This window comes from Stegostoma tigrinum, chromosome 29 (assembly GCF_030684315.1).
Source record: "Stegostoma tigrinum isolate sSteTig4 chromosome 29, sSteTig4.hap1, whole genome shotgun sequence".
In the NCBI taxonomy this organism is placed as follows: Eukaryota; Metazoa; Chordata; class Chondrichthyes; order Orectolobiformes; family Stegostomatidae; genus Stegostoma; species Stegostoma tigrinum.
The window spans coordinates 5,200,199-5,213,579 of NC_081382.1; the positions used below are offsets into that span (position 1 = coordinate 5,200,199).

General features: G+C 44.0%; 1 protein-coding gene across 1 annotated transcript in view; it reads right to left on the reverse strand.

The window, feature by feature from the left end:
• LOC125465404 (B box and SPRY domain-containing protein) overlaps window positions 1-13,381 on the reverse strand; it is a 43,167-nt gene that overhangs the window by 13,241 nt on the left and 16,545 nt on the right. Inside the window, exons 2-5 of the mRNA XM_048558862.2 lie at window positions 11,333-11,431; window positions 7,601-7,831; window positions 7,489-7,514; window positions 2,987-3,111 (exon numbers count right to left, since the gene is read on the reverse strand). Of these exons, the coding sequence (XP_048414819.1) occupies window positions 2,987-3,111; window positions 7,489-7,514; window positions 7,601-7,831; window positions 11,333-11,431 (481 nt within the window). The remainder of the gene's footprint in view (window positions 1-2,986; window positions 3,112-7,488; window positions 7,515-7,600; window positions 7,832-11,332; window positions 11,432-13,381) is intronic.

The window sequence follows — 13,381 nt, forward strand, 5'->3', positions numbered from 1 at the left end:
GTCATGTTTGCCAAATCTATTCAAATACATTGAGGAGGTAATAAGCAAGTTAGACAAAGGAAAGTCAGTGGATGTGATCTACTTGGATTTCCAGAAGGCCTTTGACAAGTTGCCATACAAGACGCTGCTAAACAAGCCTGGAGTGTTCGGAGCAAGGTACTGGCATGGACAGAGGATTGGCTGACCGGCAGAAGGTAGAGAGCGGAGATAAACGGGTCTTTTTCAGGATGATAGCTGGTGATTAGTGGAGTTCCACAGGGGTCCATGCTGGAACCATAACTATTCACATTACACATTAATGATCTGGACAAAGGAACTGAATTTGCAGATGGCACAAAAATGGGTGGAGGTATAGTAGTGTTGAGGAAGTGGGAAGGCTATACAAGGATTTGGACAGACTAGGAGAGTGGTCAAAGAAGTAACAAATGAAATAAAATGTGGGCAATTGTGAGGAATGCACCTTGGTCAGAAGAACAGAGGCATAGACTATTTTCTAAATGGAAAAGCTTCAGAAATTTAAAGCACAAAGGAACATAGGAGTCCTAGTTAAGGATTCTCTGAAGATTCATTTGCTAGTAAGGAAAGCAAATATAATGTTAGTTTTCATTTCAAGAGGGCAACAATACAAGAGCAGAGATTATTAAGATGGAAAGGGTTCAGGAAGATTTACCAGGATATTGCCAGGTATGGAAGGTTTGAATTATAAAGAAAGGCTGGATAAACTGGGACTTTTTTCACTGGAATGTAGGAGGTTGAAAAGTGATCTTATAGAATAATGAAGGATATAGGCAGTTAATGGTAGTTTTCTTTTTCCCTAGGATGGGGTATTTCAAGACCAAGGGGCACATTTTTAAATTGAGAGGAGAGAGATTTAAAAAAGACATGAGGGCTAAACTTTTTATACAGAAGTTGGTTTACATGTAGAATGAACTTCCTGAGGAAGTGGTGGATGTGGGTACAATTACAACGTTTAAAAAACATTTGGATAAGTACATGAATAGGAACGGCTTGAAGGGATATGGGCCACGAACAGGCAGGTGGGATTAGTTAGTTTGGGATTATATTCAGCATGGAATGTTAGGACTTAAGGGTCTGTTTCTGTGCTGTATGACTTTATGTACTGCTGAGGCTGTGTAAGGCTCTGGTCAGATTGCATTTGGAATACTGCGAGCAGTTCTAGGCCCTGTATGTAGAGAAGGATGTGCTGGAATCAGAGGGTGTCTAGAGGAGATTTACAGGAATGATCCTGGGAATAAGGGGCTTATCATATGAGGAGCCATTGAAGACTCTGAGTATGTATTTAAAGGATGAGAGGGGATCTGATTAAAACTTACAGAAAGCTGAGAGGCCTGAATAGAGTGGATGCGCAGAACATATTTCTACTGGAAGGATAAGCCGGGACTGGAGGGCATAGCTTTACAGTGGAAAGGAAAACCCTTTAGAACTAAGACAAGGAGGAATTTCTTCAGCTAAAAGATGGTGAATCTGTAGAACTCATTGCTGCAGAGGCCAGGTCATTGAGCACATTGAAGGTAGAGATGAATAGATTCTTGATTAGTAAAGGGATTTGTGTCACCATAGTCTCACCAGACAATAGGGCTGCTCTCTTAGAGAGAGAGACGACTGGTTATGTTTTAACCTGAGGACCATCATACCTCATGAGAAGGGAGAGGTATGAGTAGAGAGTTCTTTGCAGTAACCCCCGAGATGGGAACTGAACCCACACTATTGGCATCACAAGACTGCAAACCAACCATCCAGCCAACTGAGCTAAACCCATCCTCACAGTTCAAGGCTTACAGGGAAAAGGCAGGAGAATGAAGTTGAGAAATGCATCAGCCACAATCGAATGATGGAGCAAACTCGATGGGCCAGCTGGCTTGATTCTGCTCCTGTATTAAAGAAGGAAAAAGAGATAGAGAGGTTGGAGTAGTGAAAAAGAGTGTTTCAAAGGCAGCTGAAGGCACAGTCACCAAATAAATAAAAATGAAAGTGACTAATTCTCAAGAGGGCAGAATTTGATAAAATTGATATCTCAGTGGGCTGTGGGACTGGAGGATATTACAAGTGAAGATAGGCAAATCCACTGGAGTGTCTAAAAGGGTGCCATTACCGACACCTGCACATGCACACTTTGCCCTGCTACGTGTGGACATGTGTGTTGAAATAGTGGTGGGGTGGGGAGTGTGCGTGTGTGTTTGTGTGTCTGTGCACACGCACGTGTGTGTATGTGTGTCAGTGTGTGTAAGGAGGAGTGGAGAGGAGACAGAGTCGGGAGAGAACGAGGGAGTGGAGGGAGTAAGAGGAAGGTAGAGGGACAAAGTAGGGGTAGACCGAGGAAGGGAGCCTCCTGGATCCCATGTCCTCACTGTCTAACTTCCCTCACCCTCCCTCGCTGCCGTCGAACCCTGTTTCAAAATCATGTTTCCTTCTCTGAGCATGTGCAGTGTAGCCTTTTACATGATGACGGAAAGGGTGTGGAACTATGTGCATGAGCGGTTGCCCACCGTTGTAGGTGTGTCAGCAAACTTTTATTTAGAATCATAGAATCTACAGTGTGGAAACAGGCCTTTTGGCCCAACAAGTCCACACCGACCCTCAGAGCATCCACCCAGACCCATCCCCCATAACCCACCTAATCTACACACATGAACGCTATGGGCAATTTAACATCGTCAATCCACCTAATTTGCGCATGTTTGGACTGTGGGAAACCGGAGCACCCGGAGGAAACCCATGCAGACACGGGAGGAATGTGCAAACTCCATGCAGACAGTGGCCCAAAGGTGGAACTGAACCCGGGCCCCTGGCGCTGCGAGGCAGCAGTGCGAACCACTGAGCCACCATTTAAAAATGCAGTTTGAATGGAGCCCATGTAGATCGGCAAGCCCAGAATGGTAGAGGACTGGGACTTGGTGCAAATAAAGCAATGATTGTAAAGTATTTGCTTGCACTTGGAAGCCATTGCTAGTAAATTATCACTGACCTGGAATACAAATCATTGTTGCAGATGCCCACAGGTTACTGAGGAGATGACTGTGAGCGCAGGCAAGGTTGAAGTTCAGCTTATTAGAGTCTTCAGGCTCAAGAATTCCCTCTGCTTCCTCTGCCCTAGAACAAAGAAATTACATTCAGTCCAGAGAGCCACACAGAGCAGCTGGAACATTGTTTCCAGTTCTACACAATATGCTTTACAAAGGCTATCATGACTTTGGAGTGAATGCAGAGGAAACGACACGTACAAGGGTCTTCAGTTATGTTGACATATCGGAGGAGCTCCATGTACAGAGGTCAGAGGAGACTCCAGCTTTTTAAAAAGATACAGGAGTTTGATAGATTAAATATGAAGAAAATGTCAGGAGCGTTGGTAAGAACGGGACATAGACTTAAGATCCAGCAGAGAGCGGCGATGACAATCATTGGCGGTCGGGGTGAAAATTTGCATAGGCAGTCACCACAACATACAGGGGTTTGCGGAGGGACTGCTGCCAAGGGACAGTTAAACCCAAAACACTTACTTCAGTGTTTCTCTCCGTCTCTCCTTGTCCAACCAAAAACAAATGTCACTGTCAGGAAAGTGAGTGGTCTTGCCCTACTGTAGATGATGACAAGGGAGAGAGCTGATTGGTCAATTGCAGGTAAGGTAAGTAAGTCCTCACAACTTCTATCGCTTATAGAATTGTTTTTGGCTTCTAATCTGCAAGGATAGTACACGGACCACTAAAGAAGGGCCCCAGGTAACTGGATTTGATTTAATCTAATATAAAGTACTCTCCAAGGTTTAATTTAAAGAGGCAAACCATGGCAGGACAGCAGGCTGGTGACAGTTCTAGTCCCCCAGGTCAGCATGCATGCAGGAAGTATCTCCAGCTGCAGCTCCTGGAAGTCCGAGTTTCACAGCTGGAGCGGTAGCTGGGAACACTGTGGAGCATCCATGAGGCAGACAGCCACGTGGATAGCATGTATAGAAAGGTGGTCACACTGCAGGCTGATTCTGCAGGCAAGAAGATAATGGGTGACCACCAGAAAGAGCAAGATAGATAAACAGGTAATGCAGAGATCTCCTGTGGCCATTCTCCTGCAAAACAGTTATACCGTTTTTGGAGATAATGGGAACTGCAGATGCTGGAGAATTCCAAGATAATAAAATGTGAGGCTGGATGAACACAGCAGGCCAAGCAGCATCTCAGGAGCACAAAAGCTGACGTTTCGGGCCTAGACCCGAATGCTGCTTGGCCTGCTGTGTTCATCCAGCCTCACATTTTATTATACCGTTTTTGGATACTGTTGAGGTGAATGACCTCTCAGAGGTAAGCGGCAGCAGCCAAGCTCGTTGCATCACGGTTGGTTCTGCTGCTGCGGGAGGAGGGTGCTGCAGATAAAAATTGTGCCAGAGCAATGGTTCTAGGGCAATAGACAGGCATTTCTGTGGCTGCAGATGAGACTCCAGGATGGTTGGTTGCCTTCCTGGTCCTAGGGTCAAGGGTGTCTAGGAGCGGGTACAGGACATTCTGGAGGGACAGGGTGAACAGCCAGTGGTCATGGTAGACATTGGTATTGATGATATAGGTTCAAAAAAAGGGATGAAGTCTTAAAAGCAGAATACAGGGAGCTAGCAAGAAAGTTAAGAACTCAGACCTCAAAGGTAGTGATCTCAGGATTACTACCAGTGCCACGTGCTAGTCACAGCAGAAATGACAGGATACATTGGATGGTGTCATGGGGAGGGTTTCAGATTCCTTGGGCTTTGGGACATGCACAAATTTGACAGGTTACACTTGGGCAGCATTGGGACTAATGTCCTGGGGGAGTGTTTGCTACAGCGGTTGGGGAGGGTTTAAACTAAAATTAGAGTCAGTATCTGATCCAAGGAAGAAGCAGGCAGATTGACCAAGAAAAATAATCGGTTTGAGGACTGGCAGCAGTTTGGAATTCAGCAAAGAAGGACCAAGGGATTGATCAAGAAGCAGAAAATACAGAATGAAAGTAAGCTTGCAGGGAACTTAAAGACCGACACAAAGAGTTTCTACAGGTACATGAAGATAAAGAGACTGGTGAAGAAAAATGTAGGTCCCCTGAATACATACTTTGGTTCTGTCTTTACAAAAGATGGCACAAATTAGACACCAAAATTGTTGGAGAATGTAAGATTTAGTGAGAGGGAAGAACTGCGAAGAATCGATATTAGTAGAGAAATGATGCTGGGAAAAATTGATGGGGTTGAAGGCCAATAAATCCCCAGGGCCTGATAATCGACATCCCAGAGTACTTAAGGAAGTGGCTGTAGAGATAGTGGATGCATTAGTGGTCATCTTCCAGGATTCTATCGACCCTCGAACAGTCCCTGCAGATTGGAGGGTGGCTAATGTCACCCCAATATTCAAAAAGGGAAGTAGAGAGAAAACAGGGAATTATAGACCAGTGAGCCTAACATCGGTAGTGGGAAAAATTCTCAAATCCATTGTCATGGATTTTGTAGCAGAGCATTTAGGAAGCAGTGGCTGGATCAGATAGAGTCAGTATGGATTTATAGAGGGGAAATCATACTTGATAAATCTGTTGGAATTCCATGAGGATGTAACTAATAGAGTTAACAAGGAGTAAGCAGTCAATGCAATATATTTGGACTTTCAGAAAGCATTTGACAAAATCCCACATAAGAGATTATTGTGCAAGATGAAAGCACATGGGATTGGGGAAGTGTATTGGGATGGATAGGGAACTGGCTGGCAGAGAGGGAACAAAGTGTAGGAATTAATGGGTCCTGTTCAAATTGACAGGCAGTAACTAGTGGGGGGCCACAGGGATCTATGATAGGACCCCAGCTATTCACAATATGTATTAATGTCTTGGATGAGGGAACAAAATATTACATCTTAAAAGTTTGCAAGTTGGGTGGGAGGGTGTACTATGATGATTAGCATGATCTCAACAGGTTGGGTAAGTGGGCAAATCCATGGCAGATGCAGTATAATTTGGATGAATGTGAGGTTATTCACTTTGGAAGCAAAAACAAGAAGGCAGATTACTACCTGAATGGCTGTAAATTGGGAGACGGGAGTGTGCAGCAGGATCTGGGTGTCCTTGTGCACCAGTCACTTAAAGTAAGCATGCAGGTGCAGCAGGTGGTAAAGAAGGCAAATGGTATGTTGGCCTTCATTGCGAGATGTTTCGAGTACGGGAGCAGGGATGTGTTATTGCAGTTATACAGGGCTTTGGTGACACCACACCTGGAATATTGTGTGCAGGTTTGGTCTCCTTTTCTACGGAAGAAAACTCTTGCTCCCGAGGGAGTGCAGCACATGTTTACCAGACTGATTCTGGGGCTGGCGGGACTGACAGGAGATATTGATTAGGTCGGGATTGTTTTCGCTGGCATTTGGGTGAATGAGGGGGATCTCATAGAAGCTTACAAAATTCCAACAGGACTGGACAGGGTAGATGCAGGGAGGATGTTCCCGATGGTGGGTGTGTCCAGAACCAGGGGTCACAGTATGAGGATTTGTGGTAGACCATTTAGGACAGAGATGAGGAGACATTTCTTCACCCAAAGAATGGTGAGCCTGTGCAATTCATTACCACAGGAAGTAGTTGATGCCAAAACATTGAATGTATTCAAGAGGCAGCTAGATATAGCACTTGGGGCGAATGGGATCAAAGGTTATGGGGAGAAAACAGAATTAGGCTGTTGAGTTGCACCATTGTTGTGAGCAGCGGAACAGGCTTGAATACCAATGCCTTTTCTTGCTCCTATCCTCTGTGTATCTATTTAAGATAAATTAACTGACATGGGTGCAATAACCAACAACTGGATGGGTCTGCTTTCCTTCTCAGTAAGAACGGGAGTTTGCGGTCCATTTATCAGAAATGAAAACGTGACCAGACTTCATCAGTAACATGAAGTCAGTGCGTGTGATCTTAGGCCTACTATAACTTATGCCTGGAAAACCCCCTTTTACTGTCAGACTGCAAACTCCTGAAATACTGACGGATTTTTTAGCAAATGTGAAAATCAAATTAAAAATTCATCTCCTGGACCCTCCTGCAAGCAACATCCAAGAATCGACATTTTATAGCGGGGTTTAAGAGGCTGTTGCCCATTTGTGATAAAACCTAGAATATATTCTATTCTAAACAACAACCAACACAGTTTAACTTTGAACACTTGGGGTGAAGTTCTGACGAAATACACTGAGAATGGCTTCTTGTTAAAAACAAATATAGTCTTCAGAACGTAAGAAACAGAGGCAGACAGTTGACCATATTTGGTCTGTCAAGCTGGGAAGGTGAAAGATTTAAAACCAAGTCTGTGTTAACACTTGCAAATTAATACAAGGTACAGTGCTAACATTTGTGAAGTTAAACAAGGCAAAGTGCTAACACTCAGTTGTTGCTGACGTTCCAAGCTGCAGCAATAAAACTTTTAAAGGATTATTCTAAATTTAATGTCAAAATCAATATCTACTGTGTATGATTGACTGCACGTACCTTTCGAATATTTCTTTCTGGTGTTTCTGCAGGAAAAGAGAGCAAACTTAGTTACTTAGTAAACTATAACAATCCCTAAATGAGACAGAGTTGTAATGGAAGTGCTGCTCACCACCAGGACGGTATCGTCCATCTTTGTCAGTATATCTACCAGGTAGTTTTTAAGGTCAGCTAGTTTTTGCTGGGACTCCATCCAATATGTATTTTGGGTCAAGATGCTCTGCTGGACTCGCTCTTCCTCATCATGGATGACCTCCAGCAGTCTCTGCTCCTCACTGTCACACATCTCACGTATAAAGTTGAGACGCTGGATGACCAGTTCCCTGGCACTGCTGGCATCAGTCTGTGGGGCAGGAACATGGAGAGAAGCCACCTGAGAAAAAGCTATAATCAATGGCATTAGTCAGCGTAATAATACCTTCAATTGCTGAGATCAACCTGATCAGCAAAAGTAGCATTATTACAAGTTAGATTTCTGTGTTGTCTAATGCTGCAATGAGACCTGTTATGCCACTTCACAGGAGGGTTATCAAACAAAATTTCGCAATGAGCTGCATTAGGATAAGTGACAAAAGACTGAACATAACCATGGGCTTTGAGGAGTGTCTTAAAGGAAGAAAGGATTAAACCAGGAATTCCAGAGCTAAAGACCTGGGCAGTATAAAGTTCTTGGTAAGAAATAATCAGATTCAAGTCTGCACATGATCTTGCTGCTTTTGTTTTCAGACACCCTTTACCGGTGCATTGCATACATATTACACTGCATTCCCCTCCTTCTGGGTAAATGAAATACACATTTCCTTTTCCTTGCATGTTCAGACTTCTGCAACAAGCTGCTATGTAAATAACGCAAACAATAAACTCAGATGTAATTCAAACATTCAATTTCACCAGTCTTCTTTCAACCCTTTCTTTTCGTTTAGAATTAGTAACTGGTGTGGACTTTGAGCTCAGTCATATACAGTGAGATGAAAGATTTGTTTTACACTCGCTTTCTCATGACTAGTACACCAATTGCTGACAAAGAATAGTGTGCAAGGATGACCTTGCCTGGCTGCTGTCCAGAACTCATTTTCTTTCAGTTTAAGTCTTCAGTACAATTCAAGTACCCAGTTTGCAATGTGAGTTGTCGAACAGGTGTATGAATGATTTATGATCAGTATTACTTCAAACTCACTTCCGTACAAATACAGCTGAAAGTGCAAGATACCCGGTGTGACTGCGAACACTTCTGTTTGTCTGTGAATGGTATTATGGGCAGAAGTTGAGTACACATACAAATGGTGATCTAACTTTCTATGTTCCATTTTATAATTGTTTGTTCAAAACAGTTTCTGGCTTTATACTCTTAGTATGTTTTTGGGATCTCACCACGTGTTCCTTTCAAATCAAACTTACTTATTCCGAGCCAGATGATATCAGACATTTGAGAGTCTGGTGCCTACCACATCACAGCCACTTCTGTTCACGTAGGAATACAGTGAAGGTTCAGTGGGCATGTCAAAGTGTGAGAGTTTGGGCTAAGTGACTGCCACTTTGATCAATAGTGCAGTGATAATGCTTGATCAAGGATCTGTGATTGTGTTCCAACAGTGTTTGTTTCTTCCTGCAGAACTGATTGTTATTGTGTTTTCTGGTTAATATATCCTCCACCACCGCAAAATGGTAGTGTCACTGGAATAGTATAATAATTACTTCCAAATAATTACTCTGAAATTGAAAGCCAGCATTAGTAATGGTGACCATGTAATCATTGTCGATTGTCATAAAAATAGTGGTAGCATCTCTCTCTCTCTCTCTCTTTCTGACCCAGAAGGGCTAGGTTCAAGCCCCACCTGCTCCAGATATGTATCATAACATCTCTGAACAGACTGACGAATGATGTCTGATCAGATGTTTTTGAGCTCTGCTGGTGCATTGGTGTGGTCCGCACCTCTGAGCCAGGACGCCCAGGTTCAAGTCCCACCTGGTCGTAACGTCTCCGAAAAGGTTGATTAGAAAGTATCTAAAAACCCTCTGGTTAACTAATCGTGTAGGAAAGTAAATCTGCCATTCTTACTCAGTCTGACCTACATATAACTCACAGCAATGGGGATGATGCTTAACTGGCCCAGCAAAGGCACTCGGGGAAGGGTGACAAATGTTGGCCTTGTCAGTATAAATCTATACACCATGAAAGAATAAGCAAAATTAAATTGGGGTAGGAGATGCACAGTTTAAGAGAAAAGTAACCTCTACAATGTACCTCTGCATGCCTGTAACTGCCCAGCCAATGTCCTTCTCCAAAGAGAAAAGGTAGGAAATGTGCTCTCTGCTGACAGCTCATAAAACAAAATGTCAGTTAGACCCAATCATGCAAATAATTCCTTCAGACCTCAGGCACGGTTCATATACGTTGTGCCCCCTGTGAAAAACATCGCAGAAAGCCTTTAGTCCAAAGAGCTCAACTGTTTAAAGAGTGTGACACTAATCACTGAATATTTGTCACTAATCCTATCACACATGTTCACTGCCATTATAATGTTCATAATAACAGACATTTTCTGACTCCTTTTAATTGCATATGCTCCTTCAGCCAAATATCATGGGTTCGAATAAACAAAAACAATGCATTACAGTATGTCCTTGCAGCAGGGTTGCAGTTGTACCGAGATCAGATAATGGCACTACCATTACTGAATCTCCCTATGTTAATATTCAGAGGTTTATCAGGGGGCCAGCCATATAACTACCATGGTTACGTGAGCAGGTTCAGAGACGAGGGCTCTGTGGCAAGTAATTACCCAAAAGCCTGTCCACCAACTACAGGGCCTAGACGAGTAAAGCTCCAACTACAATCAATAAGCTCAACGCCACTGAGGACCAACATTTCAGCCACCACCATAAACATTCACTGTGTCCCACCACAGGATATACTGTACTTTATTTCCTCCTCCAAATCCATTCTGATTTTGTCCCTCCCCTTTCTCCCTACCTCCCCCTTTGAAGGTCTGCATTGCCCTTAACAGGCTTACCATATAAATACTGAATTGTCTATTTGGGTGTTTATACTGGTGGTGGTTAGTAACTTCTTTAAATAAAAACACAAAAAAAAATGGTGATTTTGGTGGTGGGAGAGTCACTCGGTTGTACATGACAATACTTTACATACAGAAAGAAAAAACTCTCTCTGGGAGGGAGGGCTCTGATGTCACTGTGGTAGTGTCCCTACCTCTGAGCCAAGAAATCCAGTTTCATGTTCCACTTGTTTCAAAAGTATGTTGTAACATCTCAGAGCAGGTTGATTCGGAAACAGGTAAACATTCACTCCCTCCATCACTGATGCAGAATAGCAACAATGTGTGCCATCTACAAGGTGTTCTATAACAAGTCACCAAGACTCCTTTAACAGCACCTTCCAAACACAACATCTCTACCATTTAGAAGGACAAGGGAACTCCATCACCTGCAAGCTCCCTTCCAAGCCACACACCATCATGACCTCAAACCATATATCACTGTTCCTGCATGTAAGTCACTGAGTCAAGTTCGTGAAACTCCCTAACAACAATGTGCGTGTCCCTGTGCACATGCACTGCAGCAATTTAACAAGACTTCTTCTCCACAGCAACTAGGGATGGGCAATAAATGTTGGCCTGGCCAGTGAGATTCACATAACACAAAATAAAACAGAATCTGTTTCACCTGCTCCTTTTCCAATGCCCTGCATTTTGTTCCTCTTCAAGTATATGTCCTGTGAAAACCAGCCCTTGAACATAATGCCAACTGGAAGTAAATCCCTCCAGAAAAAGGAAGCACATGCTTCAGCCAGAAACTACGATGGGAGGTAAATGAGGAAACTTGCCTTAACATTGCGGTTTTTGATGTTCAGAGTCCCAACCGTGAATCTCTCCACTGCAGTTAATCTCAGCTGTAATTTCTCACAATCATCAACCAGTTTATTCTGGGGAGAGAAGAGAGAGACCCAGTTACCCTTCACACCAATGAATTATACTGTAAGGCCAACAAAAACCAAGGGCATCAATAACACAAGTAATAAGTATATTTATTCTAGGTATAGCAAAGGAATTTCTAACTTGAGAGATTACAAAATGTGCAATCTTTGTTTAACAGTGTGAAGTGATATCTGTCCAATTAACCCAGGTTTAAATAGCCCAATTTTAGCCAGTTTATGTACCCATTTTATTCAAATAGTTTAAGCCGTGGCTCAGTGGGAGCATTCTCCTGAGTCAGGAGGTTGTGAATTTAAGTCCTTTTCCAAAGATGCACTAGTGACTGCTACACTGTCAAAAGTGCTGACATTTACAGGTGAAATGTTAACCCGCGGCCCTTTCTACCTCCTCAGGTGGACATAAAAGATTCCAAGGCATTATCTTTTATACACAGACAAACTGTGTGCACATGCACGTTTGCCTGTGTGTGTGTCTGTGTCTGTGTGTGTGTCTGTGACTGTGTGTGTGTGTCTGTGTGTGTGTATGTGTCTGTGTGGGTATGTGTCTGTGTATGGGTATGTGTCTGTGTGGGTGTGTGGGGATGTGTGTGTGTGTGGGTATGTGTCTGTGTGTGTGTGTGTGTCTGTGTGTGTGTGTGTGTATGTCAGTGTGTGTGGGTATGTGTTTGTGTGTGTGTGTGTCTGTGTGTGTGTGTGTGTGTCTGTGTGGGGGTGTGTGTGTGTGGGGGTGTGTGTGTGTGGGTGTGTGTGTGTGTGGGGGTGTGTGTGTGTCTCTGTGTGGGTATGTGTCTGTGTCTGTGTGTGGGTATGTGTGTCTGTGTGTGTGTGTGGGGGGGGTATGTGTGTGTGTCTATGTGTGGGTATGTGTGTGTGTGTTTGTGTGTGTGTGGGTATGTGTGTGAGTCTATGTGTCTGTGTCTGTGTGTGGGTACGTGTGTGTGTGGGTACGTGTGTGTGTGTGGGTACGTGTGTGTGTGTGTGTGTGTGTGTGTGTGTATGGGTATGTGTGTTTGTGTGTGTGGGTATGTGTGTTTGTGTGTGTGTGTGTGTGTGTGTGGGTATGTGTCTGTGTGTGGGTTTGTGTGTGTGTGTGGGGGTATGTGTGTGGGTGTGTGTGTGTGTCTGTGTGTGAGTATGTGTGGGTATGTGTCTGTGTGTGGGTGTGTGTCTGTGTGTAGGTATGTATGTGTGTTTGTGTGTGTGTGGGTATGTGTGTCAGTCTGTGTGTCTGTGTATGGGTATGTGTGTGTGTGTGGGTGGATGTGGGTATGTGTGTGTGTGGGTATGTGTCTGTGTGTGTGTGGGCATGTGTCTGTGTGTGGGTGTGTGTCTGTGTGTGGGTATGTATATGTGTGTGTTTGTATGTGGGTGTGTGTCTGTGTGTGGGTGTGTGTCTGTGTGTGGGTGTGTGTGTGAGTCTCTGTGTCTGTGTGTGGGTATGTGTGTGTGTGTGGGTGTGGGTATGTGTGTGTGTGGGCATGTGTCTGTGTGTGGGTCTGTGTGTGTGTGTTTGTGTGTGGGTATGTGTTGTTGTGTGGGTATGTGTGTGTGTGTGTGTGTGTGTTTGTGTGTGGGTGTGTGTCTGTGTGTGGGTATGTGTGTGAGTCTCTGTGTCTGTGTCTGTGTGTGGATATGTGTCTGTGTGTGGGTACGTGTGTGTGTGTGGGTGTGGGTAGGTGTGGGTATGTTTGTGTCTGTGTGTGTGTGTGGGTATGTGTTGTTGTGTGGGTATGTGTGTGTGTGTATGTGTGGGTGTGGGTATGTGTCTGTGTGTGTGTGTATGTGTGTGTTTGTATGTGTGTGTGTGTGGGTATGTGTCTGTGTGTGGGTTTGTGTCTGTGTGTGGGTTTGTGTGTGTGAGTGTGGGTAAATGTGTGTGAGTGTGGGTATATGTGTGTGTGTGTGGGTATATGTGTGTGTGTGTGTGGGTATATGTGTGTG